At 35.8% G+C, this 20,032-nt stretch overlaps 1 protein-coding gene across 7 annotated transcripts in view; it reads right to left on the reverse strand.

Annotated features, from left to right (window-relative positions):
- The window catches only part of LOC140772116 (DExH-box ATP-dependent RNA helicase DExH7, chloroplastic), a 40,737-nt gene that overhangs the window by 581 nt on the left and 20,124 nt on the right, over positions 1–20,032 (reverse strand). For 2 of the 7 annotated variants that reach the window (XM_073114021.1, XM_073114018.1), the window contains exons 24-34: positions 19,377–19,460; positions 18,902–19,000; positions 18,676–18,813; positions 17,108–17,178; positions 15,095–15,164; positions 13,994–14,089; positions 13,016–13,231; positions 8,477–8,569; positions 6,158–6,280; positions 5,266–5,350; positions 44–196 (exon numbers count right to left, since the gene is read on the reverse strand). In XM_073114021.1, the coding sequence (XP_072970122.1) occupies positions 5,273–5,350; positions 6,158–6,280; positions 8,477–8,569; positions 13,016–13,231; positions 13,994–14,089; positions 15,095–15,164; positions 17,108–17,178; positions 18,676–18,813; positions 18,902–19,000; positions 19,377–19,460 (1,068 nt within the window). In that variant the 3' untranslated portion in view covers positions 44–196; positions 5,266–5,272. Of the gene's footprint in view, positions 1–43; positions 197–5,237; positions 5,351–6,157; positions 6,281–8,476; positions 8,570–13,015; positions 13,232–13,988; positions 14,090–15,094; positions 15,165–17,107; positions 17,179–18,675; positions 18,814–18,901; positions 19,001–19,376; positions 19,461–20,032 lie in introns of those variants that run through there. The other 5 variants (XM_073114019.1, XM_073114020.1, XM_073114022.1 and 2 more) reach the window with 5 other exon arrangements.

Here is a 20,032-nt window from a genome sequence, read left to right on the forward strand (position 1 = left end):
GGAAATTGCAAAATAATGAAAGAAAATTTCCAAGAACTCATACCTTCATAATGTAACGTGGTCGCATGCATTGATCACTTTGAGGATCCAATTTAAAAAAATCCACTAGAGGAACTATGAGAGTGGCAGCTACTACGAATCATGGCTTCTACCAACTCTTAAGACATAATGGTCTCATTATTTGTTGAGACGCCACCTATAAAAGAAGCATTCTTTGTAGCAACAAATGTGTAACACTTTTAAAGACTTAATAGGAAGAAGCAGGAATGAGGAGAAAAATAGGCAACTTGGGCAAATATCTCGGTAGCAGGAGGGGGATTGAAGATCAATCTATAGCTTGTACTCTTTTCTTCTTTTACTTTTTCTTACATATACTACAGAAGTTCGAATTTTATCTGAAACCACCCATTCTGAAATTTCTGAGAAACTTTTTTTTTAAAACATTAAACTGTAATATGGCATGAGAGATTGTTCCAAATGACGATAAATTAGACAGTAGTTGTGCCAAAGAAGCCCTCAAGCTTAGGTGCCCAAAAGCAAACACACTCTAAGAATACAAAGTACATTAAGCTGACAACAAGCAGTACACATTTGGCCACTACTCGAAGGTCGGGATTTAAAATCCCATGTCCATGATTGTCCTTTATAGCTGCAGCACTAAACCCCACTTCTCTCAAGAAACATGAGGTAAATGAAGAAATTAATTTTAACAGTATAAACTTATAAGTAGTACATAATTAAATTATGAACTTGACAAAGTCATAAAATATTTAAATTGATCTGCATATCTGAAAATGATGAACTCTACAATAGTTGGTATTGTCATCATTACTTGTTTTGTGCTGATATAATTACTAGTGTAAGAATTGGAAAAAAAATAAAATCTCTTGGAGCACATGTGCTCTGCACATGCACACCCTTCACCCTCTCCCTCACAAGCACGCGATGAGACAATCGCAAATGTTTTGGCCGAATCTAAATCAAAATCAAATTTAGATTTTTTTCTATAAGTAAAAACCTTAAATTCTCTCTTTCCTTTACTTGAGCCCCCTTATTTCCTATTTTCTCTTCTTATCATCGATACATTCGCCGTAGAATTGGACCGTTAGAGCAATTAGAGACCACCACGTGACTCGTTGATAAACCCTCTCACCCTTTAAATTTAATTTAAGTTTAATCAAGAATGGTTGTGCCGATTGGCACGCCCCATGACGACCGGCACTTGCCGTGCCAGTGGCACACCCCCGTGCTGAGCTGTGCTGTGCCATGCCAACCGGCACGTGTGCCGTGCCGATTATGTGCCAATGTAGAGACTTTTTTCTATTTCCATCAATCTTTATCAAATCAACTTTACTTATTTTCTTAACAAACATGATATGACATGTATAATCCATTTTTTTAATTCTTTCTTATTTTCATTAATTAACTTTTGTTATTTATCATTTTTGAAATGACAACTTATTTGTCATTTTTTAAAATTGGAATGACAATTCATTTACTAGACCTAGACAACCACAGCCAAATTTATCAGAGACAGAAGAAAGGAAAGGGACCACCTCAAGCTCAATATGATTATAGTCAGATGAGGGAAGGATTTGAGTCTATAGGTAGCAGGACATCAGGAGAAATACGCCCACAGGATGATATGAACTCATTATCATTACCATAATATCAATCATACCCACCAGAGCCACAACACCCTTATTATACTCCATATTTACAATCTACATATGATTATGGTGTGCATTTGCTTGCGCCGATCGTTCCCGTGTATATTCAATATCCATATTATATCATCGAAAAATTATAAAATTCTTATTTTTATAAAGACTATGTGAGATGTTATAACGAGCAATATTATCAGTGGATAAGTTTTGAAAAATATTGACAGTATTTAACGCAACATTCCAGTGTTATTCTTGTACTAGCAAATGAATTCTTTGATTCTCTTCGTCATTCTACGTTCAACTAGATATTAGTTTTAATTATTAAACTATTATCAATTATGTATTGAATGTTATTATGTGTTCAATTATATTATGGAGTATTCAATCATATTATGGAGTGTTTAATTATTAATATTAATTTTAATAAATGTATTCAATTATATTATGTGTTGAATAATATTTATATTCAACTGTTGGTTTATCTTTAATAAAATAGGTTATTTACAAAAATATATATTATGGAGTATTCAATCATATTATGGAGTGTTTAATTATTAATATTAATTTTAATAAATGTATTCAATCATATTATGTGTTGAATAATATTTATATTCAACTGTTGTTTTATCTTTAATAAAATAGGTTATTTAGAAAAATAATCTAAAGATAAAACATTGTAATGTAGATTTTAAATTTTAATACATATATTTAGACAAAAAAAATCAAAGATTGACATACCAAAGATCCAAAAACATCTCTAAATATCTTAAAAAAATTATTAAAAACATTATAGGGAGCGTGCTACTAGCACCCGGGGGAGAGGGGCGTGCCGCTCGGCACACCCCGTGCCGATGGTGGCACGACACGGCCCATGCCACTGGCACAGCCATCACTGAGTTTAATAGGTTAAAATAGAAATACCTAAATTTGGTGATCGCGGGTTCGTCAGCAAATCGAGTTGACCGACGGCTTCAAATAGCTATCGCTCATGCTCAGGAGCTCCACGTTGTTGCCTCGTGCCATAATTGCCTTCAGGGACGCCCTCATGGCTTAGTTTGTCACTGGCCAAGGGATAAGGCCGTTGGTCATCGCCGGTGACTTCTCCTCCACCTCGTGTAATTAGCGTGATTGCGAGGAGGGCTTTGGCAAGGTCAACAGACTGCCGACGACCATGATCCCAGCGATCTTTCTCCCCGTCCCTCTTTTTTTATTTTCTTCTCCACCATTCTCATCAAGATAAAGAAGGGCTGGGCTCGGGGTCAACTCGAGCCAACCTTCTATTCTATTGGGTTCAGGTCTAGGTTTCGGACACAAAGACCCAACCCGATCTTTAGTAATAGGTTGTGGGCTATAGGTTAGCCCGCAGCACAATTCCTTATAAATATTGGGTTAGGCCTTGGCCTAGCCCGATTATTATAAAAAAAAATGTTGGTTACAGCCCAGTCCAAACCTTTGGGCTTAAATTAGCCCATTTTAACAATTGATTAGTTTAAATTTCAGAGGTTATAATATTAATTAAACTAAAATTTATGTTATTTATTTATTATTAAAGGTGATGATTTCTAGCACTTAGACTAGATATTAGAGGATTTAGTTGTCTTACCTAGATTCAGGTAAGTGGTTTTGCTCACATATTTATTCATATTGTATTTCGTGTTGTTATGTCAGACCACGTATTTCTATGTACAAATTTAATTATTATATTTCTGTGCAAAACATATGATCCAATGTATTGTCGTATTTCGTGCAAATAGCAATTGTTAATAAACAAGAATATTAGTGCAAAAATATAATTGATATTTGATTTGACTTAAAAACAGTTTCGGCATAGCTCGCTTGCGACTTTCTGTGGTGACTCAAGTCTACTTGGAAGTCTAAGAGAAAAAACTTTTATTAATCATTATAGTGACTTTCTTAGATGACTCTGTCAAAGTTAAGAAACAATCACATGTTAGATCCAAAGACTTTCAAATGTGACTCCAATCTCTTTCAATGGTTAGTCGAAGAGATAAGGTACATTTATTACATAATAATACCTCCTGATGATTCTAATCAGGTCAGCTATGAGAAAAATACACGAACGTCATCTCGAGGTGACTTCTAGTTGATGTGAATCTACAAGATATTGACCTAATTGAAACAAATGATATTATTATCATTGAAAAAAATTCAATGTTAGAATCGAATATGTTATGAGATGACTTAATTATTATTTGTGCCATTATTATTGTTACTATAAGCATGCTTAGTGAAATTATCATTTTTTATATCATTTGACTTGGATTTAGTTTAAGTTATGTTTATGGATTCGAATTTATTTGGCTTTTGAGTGAATTTCACTCACTGAGATATAGTTATTAGCTCATAGAATTCCCCTTCTAAAATTCAGGTACTGGTCAGCGTGATAACTAAGCGAGATACACTGGAACTTCACCTCCACTTAGGATCTATCTTTTTTGACCTTTCAGTTTTTTTAGTCCTTATGTTTAAACTATCTATTAGTTCAGTTTGATTAGAGGCACATTAATGGTGACATTGTTTATTCCGTTGTTATTTGATTAAATTTATCGAAGTCAGATTTTCACATTAATTCTTATTATTGTGGACTTTGAAAAATTTAGTTAAGGCTCCGGGTATCTCAAACGTATTAAGATACATAGTCGGTCATGATTCCGATTTTGAATCGTGACAACTAGTCCTAGATATATAGGATACAGTGATGAGGCTCTGATACAATATTTAAACAACTAAAGGACATTGCTCTTGATTAAATTAGCAGGAAATATCCAACCATGTTGTTTGGATTTTGGAGAAGGCTTAAATATTGCCGATGACAATGTCTAAAATCAAAACGTGTCAAAGATGATTCATCCCAAGTCTGCCATGCTTTTGGGAGCCATGAAATGCTGATGGATTGCTAATCATTTCCTACAAGAACAGTAAATCTATACACAAGTAGCATCGGAGAGGCTGGTATTTAGCATCAAGCCATGACACACAAGCAGTCTGCCAGAAAAGGGGGAACAGTAGTGGCTGTAATGATCTGATTGTTGTTAAGATATGTGTTTCCTCCCCTTTTCTCCATAGGCCCCACCTTGCACCAAACCTTGATATAAGCACGGGCTAGCCATGTGATTGCTCTCTTGATGCAGGCAAAAGTTCTGTGGACCTTCTCACATGTTTACTTATTAAGCTGATCCAAGATCAGTAGAGCCCTCACTGCCCACATCATTTTGGATCTGAAACCCTCAAGGATCGAAAAGGATGGTAACAGAACCTTAGCCCAACACAAATCAATGGATTAAACATAAAGACCTAGTATACCTGTTATTACTGAAAACAACAGCTAGTGTAACTAAATTTGGTTCAAGAGATTTTCTGAATAAAGCAAATTATTCCACTACTTTATAGTTTATACTTTACAAATCATCTAGTTATCCAAATCAGTACAGAAACAGCTAAATCTGCAAAAAGGAACTAATTACTGCATGTTCAAACCTTATTGAACTGGTTCTGATGGATGCAGGCATGCAGCAAATATAATGCACTTCATAATGCGACTAAGATTACCTTTTAGTAGAAAATGTCAAATTAGTACCTCGAGTTCATCTTTGAGATTTCTCTTCCTCTAACAACAAATAAATAATGGATTTCACCACTTCATTATCGACACATGTAGCCATCTGAAATCAGGCAGTTTCATTAATATGATGGAGCATATATAGAAATATGTGCATGTGTATATGATAGGAAACTAAACATAGAGGAACGTTGTTTTCCATGAGCAAAGTAACAAAATGAGAATTCAAGTTTATATAAAGCATACACCTGATTAACAAAAGAGTGACCATAAAAGAAGTAATTATTTTATAACAAATCTGTCAGGTAGGTGGTTTTGAAAGTATAAATGATATAATGTATTAAATTATGAATAGCTTACTGTACAAAAAGATGTGAAGAATTCAACAATTTAATAGTCATTTGTTTCATGTCTGTAAAGAAGAATCTGGGAAATTTCATGACTAGCATTTCTGAGGAGTAATTGAGCATATCTAGGAAAAAACTTCTTCAATAAATAATTAAGAAGTAAAGTTGTCAAATTTTTAGACAACAAAATATGTAAACAGGTAGGTGAAATGGTTGATGTCTTGAAATAAAGTAATCAGGGAGGAATTTTGATATACAAATGTAATCACAGAGTTGGTCTTTTCATATTGCAATATATGTGCATATGTGTGCGTGTGTGTACATATAGAAAGATAGATTACTTAGTTTTCTTCGTCATACTGGTTTGGCCTTCTATGCCAAGAAGGTGATCAAGACACTGCTAGCACACATGGCAAGGCATGGTTATACAAATATTCAATACAACAAAAAAAGTATGATGCTAGATATTTTCTTTAACAAAAAAGAGAATCTTCTTCCTAGGTTTCATTCTTAATGTGCAAAAAAATTCCAGAAATATCTTATTTTAGTAGATGACTTAATACCTCTGGCTTTCTTATCAACTCTTTCAAAACAGCATCAAGTGTCCTGCGGAGTTCTTTAAACAGAACAGCGGTCTGTGCAGGGGCAGTCAACTTTAACCACCCATCAATAATAACCAATCCTGTCTAGGAAAAAGAAATACTAATATCTCAAATTTTTTGTAAAATAAGAGACCCACACTCAAACATATGACAATCAACATTTTCAATACAGAAAAAATGCTTTTTATTACTTTTACTAAGATATAGTCGGAAATAACACGATACAAATCATATTTAAATATCTAATATATGAATATTCGACCTTAAATAATTGAAAACTTGCTCATTTGACCAAGTATGGTCTTCTAAAATAGATACAGCTTCAATTTATGTATATAGAGTTATAGACAGCAGACATATTTTCTTCTAACATCGCTTAATCGTCAACAAAGCGATCCATCCAGCAGGGTAGCTGGGTTGAGTTGACATCCTCCCAGTTAAGGAGTTTGCTTCTCAATCGTCAAACTAGTATGTCAAAGTCCACAAACATGGCGGATAACATAGAAAAATGTACAATGTATGTTTAAGCACCATTGACACTACAAGTAGGCACCCAATCTATAATAAAACTTAATCTTCCCTTCATAAGGTAAGATATAAATATGCATCCACCTCATGTTTTTTTTCTGAAAAAAAAATAATTTAGTAATATTGCTAAATCTACCACATGCTTTCACAGCATTATGTATCCTTCCAGCTTTCGATTCTAATCTTACATGATACTTAGCATGCCTCTGTTGTGGCAGGTTGTTATTTCTAGACTCCACAACTGGATGAGCAACCTCTCCAATCTCCATCACTAATGTGATTGTATCTTAACAACTTTTGAGCAGCAAGTTAAATTGGACAGTGAAACAGAATCCTGTGTGTTTACCGCAATGGGTAGACCAAGAGCTAACAGTTATCAAGGAAGGATGGTCTTGGTTCTTTAATACAAAAAAGAACTAAAGCTATGATTAGATTTAAAAAATACAAAATGTTCCTCTCTTAATGTAGAAAGAAAAGTAAAATTTCTGCTTCTCCAACTGTTAATAACAATTTGATAGCATCTAGTCATACACTCCTCCAATGTCCAAGAGTCAGATTTCCTCTCCATTCATCAGCATTAACAACTTCACTAAATACACATCAAATAGTTAAAGTTCTACCTTTTTTTGTTCTTTCCTTTATTTTGGGAAAGTGCACTTAAAAGCTTTTCTCTAGAATTTCCATTAACTTCAAGGAGTGTAGAATAGATTAAGCTCTCATATGATTTCTCATGAAATCCTAATAACATCGTATGGTCTTCCAGAATCATCATCTTTGGTTCTCTGTTATTTCAGTATCTATTGTCATTTTGCTCAGATTTCTCTATCTAGGCACTTTTGATTCCCACTTCAACTGCTTGCTACCTATTTTCTGTAACTTGGTCACACATTTAATACTAACTCTCATGCGGTAAATCTCCTATGCAACACCTGCTTGACTTCACTGTAAAGAGACAGCATATGATGGTGAAAATCAGCAGCTCGACCAAAAATAAGTAGCTCTTCAAGCAAGAACCTGAGACTACTTGGACAGCTATTTGAACATCTCTTACAAATTTTGAAATGATCCTATTCAGTTATTTAGGTTAATCCGAACTAAATGAACAGCATTTCCAAAATCATCCTGATTTTTGCTTGTACCAGAATGAACCCTTTGTCTCAGATGGAGGAGGGGATGGGAAAACTGAGAGATGGAGGGAAGGAATGGGAAAATGTTGGACGACAGCAGAGGTTGCAAACAATAGAAAAGAAAAGGAATCAATGCCAGTGAGGAGGAATTGATAGCAAAGAGGTGGAACTAATGACAGAGGTACATACAACCTACTTCTCGCTTCTTGACTCCATTCTCGTGATGACAATCCATCAACTTAAGACATGCCAACCAACACAAAGTTTTGTGTGACACTAAAATCCTTGCCTTAATGCATTTTCCAGCCTACTGTTGGAAACTTGCAATCATCACAAAGTTCTTCAGTCATAACTAGAAGTACAAGGAAAGGGGATATAAGACATGTCAGTTGCACATTGTCTCATCACTTCATTTTTCCTTTTTGGCAGACAACCACCGGCATTGCCACACAACACAGGCACAGCAAATCAAATCTCTAAACTGCAGATGAGGTTTCACCAGATTGATAGAAGATTTTGAAAGTTATGTTAGTCCATTACTCCATTTGTTCCACGTGAACAAAAGTGCAGTTAATATAAGTGAAGAAAACACAATTTGGACGATATAAAACCAAAGTAGGATCACCTGATGTTGGATGGCCATGGAACCACCAAACAAAAGAATTGAATAGGGAGAGATGATAGTAGTATCTCGTAAAAATACCTTGCTTGTCTCAACCTACAAAAATAATGAAAATTCAGTTATACCAATATCAGAAAGTCTAAATTATTTCTTCTGCAAGCATGTAGAATTTTTGACTATTTAAGTCAGGCAAAATTTTTTATTATGTGTCTAATTCTTCTTTAACTTAACTATAAGACTGAGTGAGCTAAAAAATCGCTAACTAAGACAGCGATTTTCAAATCACTAACTGGGGTCAGCAATTTATATGAAAAGTTTTAAATCAGTATGAAAATTGCAAAGTATGATAGAAAAAACTTTTATAAAATCTCTTACTGAATCGACAATTTATATTTGAGTCACTGAACTGGAAAGCAACTTATATGAAAATATTTTCTCTCATACTTATAATTTCATAGCGGTTTTTTAATTTTCATATAAGTTGTTGACCAAACGACTTAAGTTTGGAGATCGGTGTCTCAGTTAGCGATTTTTTGACTTACCTAACCCTCTATTTAAGTTTTGAAGTATGCTAAACGTATAAAAAGAAGTTGGGGAGACCTAGATTGGTCAAGAACTCCAAGCATGTAGGGTACCAGAATGAAATATAACATGAACATCTCGCAAGTATAACTAATAATTCAGAAAAATCTAACCTTTACTAGAGCATACATGCAGTTAGATAATTAAAAGTGAACAAATTCGATTCACAATGTAATTATATATGAGTTTTATTATATATCCTAATTATGAAATATAATGATTATTCTCTTAAAAAAAAGATCCAGCTCATATTTATCTCATACTTATGATGGGAAGTTGAAGCACACCTAACTCTTCCTATCAAGCTGGTTGTTTATGCATAGCAAGGCTCCTTAGGTCCAAGGAGGGCAACTTCTCAAACATGAATCATATGCAAAGTCACACAGCATAGCCCACTTAGAAATTAACAGTACTCATGCATGTTTCTCTATAGAGATATGGGTGTCAATTAGCATTCCTCATAGTATAAAGAAATAAGATAGTGTTTGGTTGTCGGTTAAGGTGAAACTAGTTTAGTTATTCTCATTTCTTGCTCTTTAAATTGTACCGCTAATTTGATTTAGGGAAATAGGATGTTTAGTTATAAACTAGAATAGTGGTATAATAATGGCCTTTGATTGGACATGCAATTCAAATTAAAGTTGAGCTAAAAAGTAAAATAAAAAATGAGAATTGCTTTGTCATATTTGAATTGAAGCAAGTACATTGGTAGTGGATTGGTGGGATGGATGGACTAAACCACCAAAATATTACTAAAACTAATCTTCACCTCAAAAAATTTGTCCATTTTATGAGCTCTGTTTTGCAATGTGGACATGTATGTACCAAATATCTGCTTATAGGAACGTAGTGCCTATATATATATCAGGAATGTGTATAGGTAAAACAGCAAATGCTCATCTACATAACCAGAGTACTTACCACTATGTAAGCAACATAACTTTTGTAGGTATTTGATCTTATCAAGGGTAAAATGATAAATTTATTTTGGGATTAAACTCATTCTACATAGGGGTGGCAAAAATTGACCCGATACGATAACCCGACTATTAATCCGGTTTGAGTTTAGTCTAATCGAGTTCAGATCATAAACGGGTCAACCCGCCTAACCCAATTATTAATCAGGTCATATTCGGGTTTATACCACTGACCCACTTGACCTGTTTAAGTAAACGGGTCAGGTCAACCCGCCAATATATATATAATTCTAAGTTTCTAATCCTAAAACCCAACCCAACTCCTCACTCCCAAAGAGGCATCGTCGCCCCTTACCCATGTCCCATGCCCAATCCCTTACCCCTCACTCCTCACTCCTCATGTTGTCGCCCCTTACCCAAGAGGCCAAGACCACCTCCCAAGACCACCTCCCTTCCCAGCTCTCCTCACCATCTCATGGCAACTAGCTCCTCGCTGGCGGCACAAGTGCGCAACCCTAAGGCATTGATCCGGCCCCCACCTCTCAAATTCAACTATGGTACGATCTCCTCTTGGGCTAAGATTTGAGCTATCCCATTTTCAGATTTGGACAGGATTTAGCACGAAACTTTGAAAGAGGATTCAGGAAGTTATAGCTGTTGGATCAATGTGAAATTTTGATATGTTGTAGCCCTGGAAAATAACTTTCCAATGAATCTAATTTCAGGAAAATCGGATGACGGAATCTGGAGATATCGTCAAATAAGTAGGCGAACGTCAGAGAGTCCGTCTATGGATCCATAGATGGAGGCACGAGATCCTAGGTGGATTATGGAGGTGGTAGGCCGGTGGTAATGGGGTGGCGCCAATGAGTAAGGTGGTGGTGGAAGGATTATGGATGATGAAAAGGGTTAGGACAAAGGTAGAGAGATTTGAAGAAGGGGGAGGAGTGGGCCACCCTAAGAGTCTAGAGTGAGTGGCCGGTCGAGGGAGGCAAGAAGCGGCGGAGCCGAAGAATGAGGGAATGAGAGAGAAGGAGAAGAAGATTAGGGCAAAAACTCAATCCATTCAATAATCCCTCTTTGGTTGTCATCCACACCTTAAGAAGCTAACCAAACAATTTAAAAATGATAATTATTAACCCTAGAAACAGTGGATTTCCGCCAACCGCATTCGAACGGGGTTGAACACGTTCAAACGCACAAAATGTGTTCTCTGTCGATGCGAACTTGATGCAAGCGTTCGAATGCGCCCGATCGCGTTCGAACGCACATTTCACGTTCTCTGTTTTTGTGAACCTGATGCATGCGTTTGCAAATGCATTCGAACGCGGGTGGTGCGTTCAAACGCAACATACATAAATTTTATTTTTCTCTGAATAAAACACTAAAACAATAAGAAAAGACACCCATAAGAGGTATCCATGCTCGAAACGACATCGGTAAAGTCCGAATCGTATCAAACTACAAGTTGGCGGTCATCGACGATACCCGCTCTGCCATAGAGGCGGCGCATATAGAGCTGATGGATATGGCAGCATGCGCGCCTTGTTCCAATCCAGAGTTGATGGATCTAGAGGCAGCGCATCCGGCCCTCACCTCCCGGAGTTGATAAGCGGCGGTTCAGCCCCGTCTCGATCTGACAACACAAGTTCGTCGAGCCGAAAGCCATATGGTTGATCCGCACGTCGCATCTCTCAGAGGAGTCAACCGCCGGCGTAGTGCGCGCTGTGCAGCCGATCAACGTTCTCGTCGATCTCTAAAGGAGCAGGCAAACAATTGATCCATTATTCCTTTTCTTTGATTAGCATGGGTTATTTTCCTTAATTATTCTTTAAGTAATGTTAAAGATATGATATTGTCATATTAGATCAATAACATGATAAATCAGTAAATATTAAACTTTATGGATTTATATTAAATGGGTTAAACGAGTCGTGTTAACGTGTTTGGTTAACATGACACGTTTAAGTATACAGGTTAGACGATAACCTGACTCATTTATTAAACAGGTTAAGCGGGTCGGGTAGTGTTACCCATTTATTAATCAGGCTGTGTTCGTGTTTATCAAATGCAATCCGTTTATTAATCAGGTCGTGTTCGTATCAAAGTAAAGTTGACCCGACCCGAATCCAACTCAACCCAATTGACACCCCTAATTCTACATAAGGAAAAACTAGTTTAGCCTACTTTCTGCTCAAAACAAAAGCTCCCGCCCAATATTAATCATAATCCTATTACTAGAGAGGAGAGAAGAGAGAGAAGAGAGGAAAGAGGAAAGAGAATTTTTGACAAGACGTGGAAAAAGATCCAAACCAGCATAAACAATGTTTCTATTTGATTTAGGGATAGTCTTATGTTTGATTACAAATTTAGACTTGTGTTCCTTGATCTAGATTAATGAATTCCCTAACCAGCATCTGAATGAAGCCTAAGGCAATGTCTGGTTGGTGCATAAGCCTTCCTTATTTGCGAATTGACTCCTTATTTATAAATAGCACACCAAATACCACTTTCTCTAGAAGTATGTTAAAGTATAGTCAACGTGCATAACTTCAATTTATGCTTCTTTCTATCATCACTTTAAGTCAGTTCAAATTTTTAATTCTTCCAAAACCAGATATATCTACAGAACTTAAAAAATGTTTTTGATATGATACACCTTAAACTCAAGTACCCATCACATTTTAGAACTTATGGATATTTATTGTTTCCTCGTTAAAAATGACTAGGCCTCGTTTGGTCAATGTGTAAGCCTTAAACATGAAATAGGGGTTTGTGCACATTTAGTAAGAAGAGAGGTGTGATACCTTTATCACACTTCACCTGAGATAAAAAAGCATGCATAACTTAAAGTAATACATGTTGACCACACTTAAGCTTTTCCAGATAGAGAGTGATGTTATGGTGTTATTTATAAATAAGGGAAGCTAATGCATCAACCAAACACCAAAAAATAAATGATGCATATCAAACTTATACTAAGAAAATATTGATGCAAAGTAACATTCTTGAACAGAGTAGATTTGGGAATCTGAACATGCACCTTTTCAAGGAAGACTAGAAATGGATACTGAAAGCATTTCAAGCTATAGTTTATAGAGGAGGGATGTATGTGAACTTCACGTCTTCCGTCATACCAAAGAGGACGATCTTTCAAAGATATGATATCAGGAAATGTTTTACTGCCACCTAGAGATGCGCTGTCAATGCCTTCTATGGTTGCAGCAACATTGGGATATAGTCCTGCACATATGATTGCCTGCAAGTCACAGCAAGGAACTTCCATAAATCATAATCCTCCAAGCCAACAACCCAGGTACATGTACATGACAGGAAAGAAAAGACAAGACAAAAGGCCAGTAGGAATAAGAGTACCAATATCAACACATTCACTATCTAACTGAAGAAAAATACTATGTAACTACAAGAAGAGGAGGCAATAATAACCAATACCTATTATATCTAGAAATCTACACATGAGAAAAGATACTCCCACACTGTTGAAACATTTTTTATCTGGGTGATGTTATGACTATGGAACTTTAAATCCGGTACAGAGAGCCAGATTTTCCAGCTCACAGATAGCAAAAAAATAAGGAACAATTATCTCAATCTCAAAAAAAAGGGGCAAGGGAGCCAAGTCCTTATATTTTGAGAAAACATGCTCGAAGAACTAGAATGAAAAAGGATACATATGGGACATGTTCTAACAAGTAGCATTGAGTACGTTTCATTGGTAACAGGAATTCCTCTATTCAATTATAGGGCATCTTACATGGAGGACGGCTCCATGCATCTAATAGATAATATATACATTCTAATATTTTCTAATTCAACAATTTGAATATTAAAAGGATTCTCAAACTACAATAAGTACAAATTTGAAAAATTGAAAAGGAAAAAAGATTTCAGAAAATGTAAGAACTCTTTTCTACTAAAAAAAATTAAATACAGCATGAAAGCGCTACAAAATATAGGTGACAGCATTTATCTGCATTTGAAGCCAATACCAGAAAAGTACCTTAATGATTGTAGAATGATGTGCATACATATTGAATGGCAGAGAAATATTAGCAAACCAACTGTCAAGCTTATCTTTCCTTCTACCATCATTCTGCTTGAGAAAAGAAAAGAAAAAACATTTCTTAGCCGTATTCTAAAGAAAAAGTCTACAGGTCATGATAGAAGTACCTGATAAAATAGGAAAAAGCAACATGAAAGAACATTTGAACATCATTCCAAGTAATCAAAAACTTCTCTGGTTCACATGAATAAGATGAGTTTATGGAAGTGAAAACAATGAGACAAATGTATCTGTATATCTTCTCATGTCTGTAAAAAGTAAAAACCAAAATGACCCAATAAGGTTCAGATGTTTCGATGAAGCATCTAAGGAACAATGTGAATTAAACTATTATGTGGTGTCATTTGGGTTATCCAGTCATACAGCCAACCAAAACTTGCTTGATTTTAATACAAAGCTAAAAGTGGTATCTGCTATATTACTAGTATACTCCATACTTTGACATTAAGCAGCTAGGTCTATAAACAGTCATGAGTTATCATAACACGGAACATGGCACAAGATAAATACGTGTCAAAAGAGGATCAAAGCTGTCAAATATCAAATGCATCGAACTTATTCACTACATTTAGGATAACCAAGGTAACCTCCTATCAGTAGTCTTCTAAGTTCTATCAATCTGAGCCAAAACACAATCACAAAACTAGCCCTTGAGGAAAGAATATAAAATTTTAAGAAAAACCCTGTAACACTAAGGTAAGATGATAAGATATTGATGCATCTTATCTACCTTATGATCTATAGAATGTAAATGACAAAGGAACTTTAGTTAGACCAAGATTTCCAAATTTATCTCATGGAAGCAAAATAAGCCAACAGAAGCACTTACATCTTCTAGAAACCCAGAGTAATGACTAGCTTGGAAGTAGTATACACCACAAAAACTCCAAATCATACTAACAGAATATAAAATAAAACATAAAAGAAATATGTAAATGAAATCAAAGCAGATGAAATACGGCAGATTGACAGTAAACACCAGAGAAGCACACATGATGACAGTTAGTAAAAGAAACTCAAATTATTGCATATCCATACCATAATAAATTCAGGGAGATCAACAAGCCCAATATCTGCTAATAGACTTCCAAATTGTATACGCATGTCCCTGCCATGTTGCTAAAAAACATATCATGCCTTTTCAAGCATCTAGAATCACAGAAATAGCATTTCTGGTAAGGATGTAAGCTGAGGAAAGCATTATATCAGACATTCTCCATCGCGAGGTGCCATTTCAGATCCACAACATCACAGTGATGTAACTAGGGATGAAAACGAGTTGAATTATATCTGACCTGACCCGATTCCATATTCACTTGGGTCCAGATAAGGTAGCAATACTGCTACCTAGTCCGGATCCGAATCCAGATACGGATAGGGATTTTGCAAAGTGTTTGAATCCAGATATGGTTAGTTACATTTCATTTGGATCCAAATAAGGATATCGAATATCTGTTTATTCTGACTCTAATGTTAAGTAATTGGATGCAGACCCAGATCCATATCCTGTCTGTTTTCACCATTTTGCAAAAGATTATTTCCTCTTTAATACCCTAACCCAACTCCTCCCAGGCCATCACCAATCACCATCCTGTTGTCACCCAACACCAAGCCATTGTCATCAAAGTGGTCATTGCCCATTGCATCGGCCTCTAATCTGGCAAGGATTCTGTCAGTGGCAAAAGATCTGAGGTACCACGGCCAGCAAACTAGCGGTGAATTGCCAACTCGCACCGCACAACTCTAAACCCCTCTCATAGATCAGTAGCCAACCACATTTATAGAACTAAGCTGTTTGGGAGCTCTAACTTTAGAATCCAGATTTTTTGCAAACAAGAGATTTGAATGCCTAACCAAGTGATTACTGTAGAAATTATTTTTTAAGTAATCATTCTGGTTTTAGTGGTTGGTGATATGTTATAAATAAATCCTAATAATCTAATTTATCATCATCCTCCCTGTTTTTTACTTCCCTCACACACCCACCCCCACTCCACATCAGTCTGCACTCTGCAGGCATGTTGTTGCGGCAGTCAGCAACCTTGCCGGCACTTCAAACTGTGACCTCCTCGATGTGGCGACCTATGACATAGTTGGCGTTGCAGCCTGTGTGACTTCACTGTGATAGGGGTTGAAAGGTAGTGCATAATAAGGTATAGGGCAGAAAGAGATGTGAAGGGTGAGTTTCATGATGATCTCTGTAACGTTTTTGCATAGATCAAAGTAGATTAGTTTTTACCCCAAAATTTCAAGCCTTTTGGCATCTAAGCAGGTATTGGGATTAAGAACTCTGGAACTCACAATTCCAGAGTAATAATTAAATTACTCTAGTAATTGGAAGATGCTAAACACCACCTAAATCTTCACTGTCCATAAATTGTCTCTCGGTTGGGTATTCTGTAGTTGTTTTATTCCATTATCGTTATTATTATTATTTATGTTTCAACAGAAGTTTGTGTCTTGTAACTCTTGTTCATTGCAGTTTCTAGAAGATGTCTCTAATCCAAGTTTGTGAGGAAGTGTTAAAATATAATAGCCAATTTAAGAATAAGAAAACTATCAAATCTATCAGCTATTCTTGACATAGATGCATCCATTATACAGTTTCAAGCATTTAAGTTAGTCGCAATACACAGAAAATAAAAGGAGAAAAGATAAAGTTGTGATGCACAAAAACTACTAAGTATATTCATATTTGATCTATATCTATATCCATTTAAGAGCCCTATTCGACCTGTATCCGTATCCTTTTTAAGAACCAATGTTTACCCCATCTATATCCATATTCATTTAGTCAACATATAGTTTTAAATTTTTATTCATCCAATATCCGTATCCAAATGTGAGTTGATCCATATCCAATCTGTTTTCACTCCTAGAAGTAATTGAAACTATTGATCTCAAGATCATAGAAAACAAGATTCACTTGCTAATATTTTGAGATACAAGCAATCAAAAGAGTCTTGAAATTATGAGATAGTAAAGTCATAGGACAAATTTGTAGCCTTTACAATTTACAAATAACATTATGTCATTCAACAAAGATCTGACCTGATCATGTACATAACTGAATTGTTCAAGAAGAACTTACGGCAAAACTGTTGAGCAGATTTTGCTCCATTCTGCAAAAGTATACAGATTTATTAGAGTAACTACCGGTAATTGTTGTCCAATTGTACAAAATTACTGGATCAGCTAAGCATATCTTATACATACAACTAAGTCAGTTACCAATTAGCATTCCCCCTTATTGAAATTAACAGCAAGGTACTAAATATCACGGCACAATTCATGTTGAAATCTCGTTGACACGAGACATGCAAGTGGAAAGGCCTACATACCCTTGTACATCTACCTATATATATATATATAAGTAATATGGATGTGCAGAAGCTCATCCTTACAACTGCACTTTATCTTCGTCCACCTTAAGATGATATGCTTTTGCAATCCCCATCCACAACCAATAGCTAGAGACCTATTTAAATTCTTTTCCAAATTTCTAAAGTAAAACTCTCTCGGAAAATCTGTCAGTCTGTGTTATATATATATATAGCAACTGTAAACAACCAGACGCGAGAAATCACCCCTAGTCAACGGGGATCCTGCACCCAACAGAGAAGAGCCTTATCTCATAACTGATATTGAAAACTGATACCACATCATAGGGCCAGTAGGGTTGATTCCATGGGGAAAGGGGGTTACTTTGTTGCTGCCCGACCTTGAACCCCACACAAAACCCTAGAACTCAAGTCAACATGAATTACTTCCTCCCTGTACGAAATCCTCCAACAAAACCCTATGGAGCCAACTCTTTCTCCATGAACTTGTGTGGATGGTGAAGGACTATCTGGTAACAACGCAAGTACTAATTTTGACATGACCCTTGTTTTCATGCCAACACAAGGTGTGCCAGCAAGGTCCATGTGTGCCTGACAGACATTTCATACCAGAAGTTTAACGTCATGAGAACACATATGTAAAACACACATATCTGTCGTCTTTCCCCATCCATTTGAACCATTCACCATCAGTTTTGGCCTCATATAGAGAATCCAACATCCACCATGCCCTCATAAGCCACCCTCCTTTGCCTCTAGCTCCCAACCTATCATATCAGGATTAGGGTTTCTTTTTCTTGTTGCAGCAAGTATGGTCAAAGGGTAGAATATGAAAAGATTAAGGTTTAAATTACTTAGCTCAGGCTGAATATGATTTTATCTGACCTGGAAACTTTTATATATAACAACTTCAACTCAAATACTCAATTTCAAAGAACAAAGCCTCACAACTAATCCTGACCCTAAATACACATGACTAGCAACTGTCGTTGTTCCTCTCCTCTCTGCCTTTTCCTTATGTTTCTTCCTCCCACATTGTTGTCGTTGATCCTGCCTATGTTCCAACTTCACCAATTTTGTTCCCTCTTATTCTCTCTCCCTCACTCTCTTCCTCTTCCAAAAAAATTTTGTGTCCTGCAGCAAGAGCCATGTCATGGAACATAAATTTTTGCCAAGCGGCACTTCTGTTGTTAGTTTCATGAATATACACTAAAGATTGCATAGCAAGAAAAAGTATGATCTTAATATTTCAATATAAAATGAAAATAGTTTAAAAACCTCATGCAAAATCCTGGCCCATTTATTGTAGGCTACAACCATTAAAAGGTGGTCTGACTGTTTATTATCACCATTGGAAGCAGCTCCATCCATGCTATCATTTACTAATGTAGATTTTGCCTTCTCTACATTCTGTTTCTGCAATACAAATATCAGTATTAAGTCAACTCTAGCAAATCCAATAAGCTGCAAAAAAATTTATTATACACCAAATTTCAGATGATACCTCATCTTTGGGATAGACAAATGGAAACTTATAACTCAAAAATGCAGCAATTGAGAGAATTGGTGATAAGCAACCAAATATTGCACCATACAACATCATCTGCAAAAATAAACTTTAGTATGCTGTATGCACAAAAATAATATAAAGAATTCTAATCATTTTTTACACATATCAAAAGCATTGTTGACAAATTCTAAATCATAGTGGAGAGAAGAATAAATGGGAAAGGATGGGTTGGAGGTGGGAGAGAGAAGAAAAGAATTATCCAAGACGCCATCAATGTACTTCAAATTAACGGTAACCTCGATTTTGCGATGGAAGTGCCAAAATCTTTTTATTTACTCATGTAACAATGATCACTCAACAATCTAGATGCAACATGTAGTATTAATCTTTAAGAACCATCATCAAGGAAACCGCTTATTCTGTATTTGGGTTCCAAAACAATCAAGTAATGATAAATATTTAAGCACACCTTTCCTATCAGAACATCCACAGGTAGTTTGGCCAAATGATAACCAAGAGGTGACAATTCTTCATCTCCTTCAAAGGCTCCAACCTGGAGAAACCAAAGATGAAGTATTAGCTGCTTTGTATGTATTCACTAAATGTTGTGAAGATATTCTCAACACTTTCCAACAGTATTAAAGTGGAAAGACAAAACAGGGGAAATTTGCATAAAAAGAACCCTACATTATTGGCTTTTTATGGTTTATACCCACCTTATCACTTTTTCTATAAAAGCCTCAAGATTTTATAAAAAATATCCATTCAACACCTCAGATAATTCACCTTACTTTAACATATAAGAATCTAGAATGGAATGTTCTATCTTATTCAAGGGGATACTTTTCAAATTCCAAAGTTACCCTTACCAATGCCTGGCAATGAGCTCACATGGAAGGGTTTTGCTCTCAGGTCACATAACTTTTGTCTCAATTTTTTCTTTCTAATTTATATTTTCAGTTTCAAATTATCCATAGGTCAATGAGTATTCCCAGTAAGGTTATTTTGGTAATTTAAGAGTATTAGTTAAATTTTATGATGGTAACAGCAAGATGCTTTGATTGTAATATTTTGGTTTTAAACTTTTAATTGGATACTTTTTATAAAAGGCAGGGGTGTTTTTTG

The sequence above is a fragment of the Typha angustifolia genome, chromosome 12 (genome assembly GCF_048772165.1).
Source record: "Typha angustifolia cultivar Huaian chromosome 12, ASM4877216v1, whole genome shotgun sequence".
Lineage (NCBI taxonomy): Eukaryota > Viridiplantae > Streptophyta > Magnoliopsida > Poales > Typhaceae > Typha > Typha angustifolia.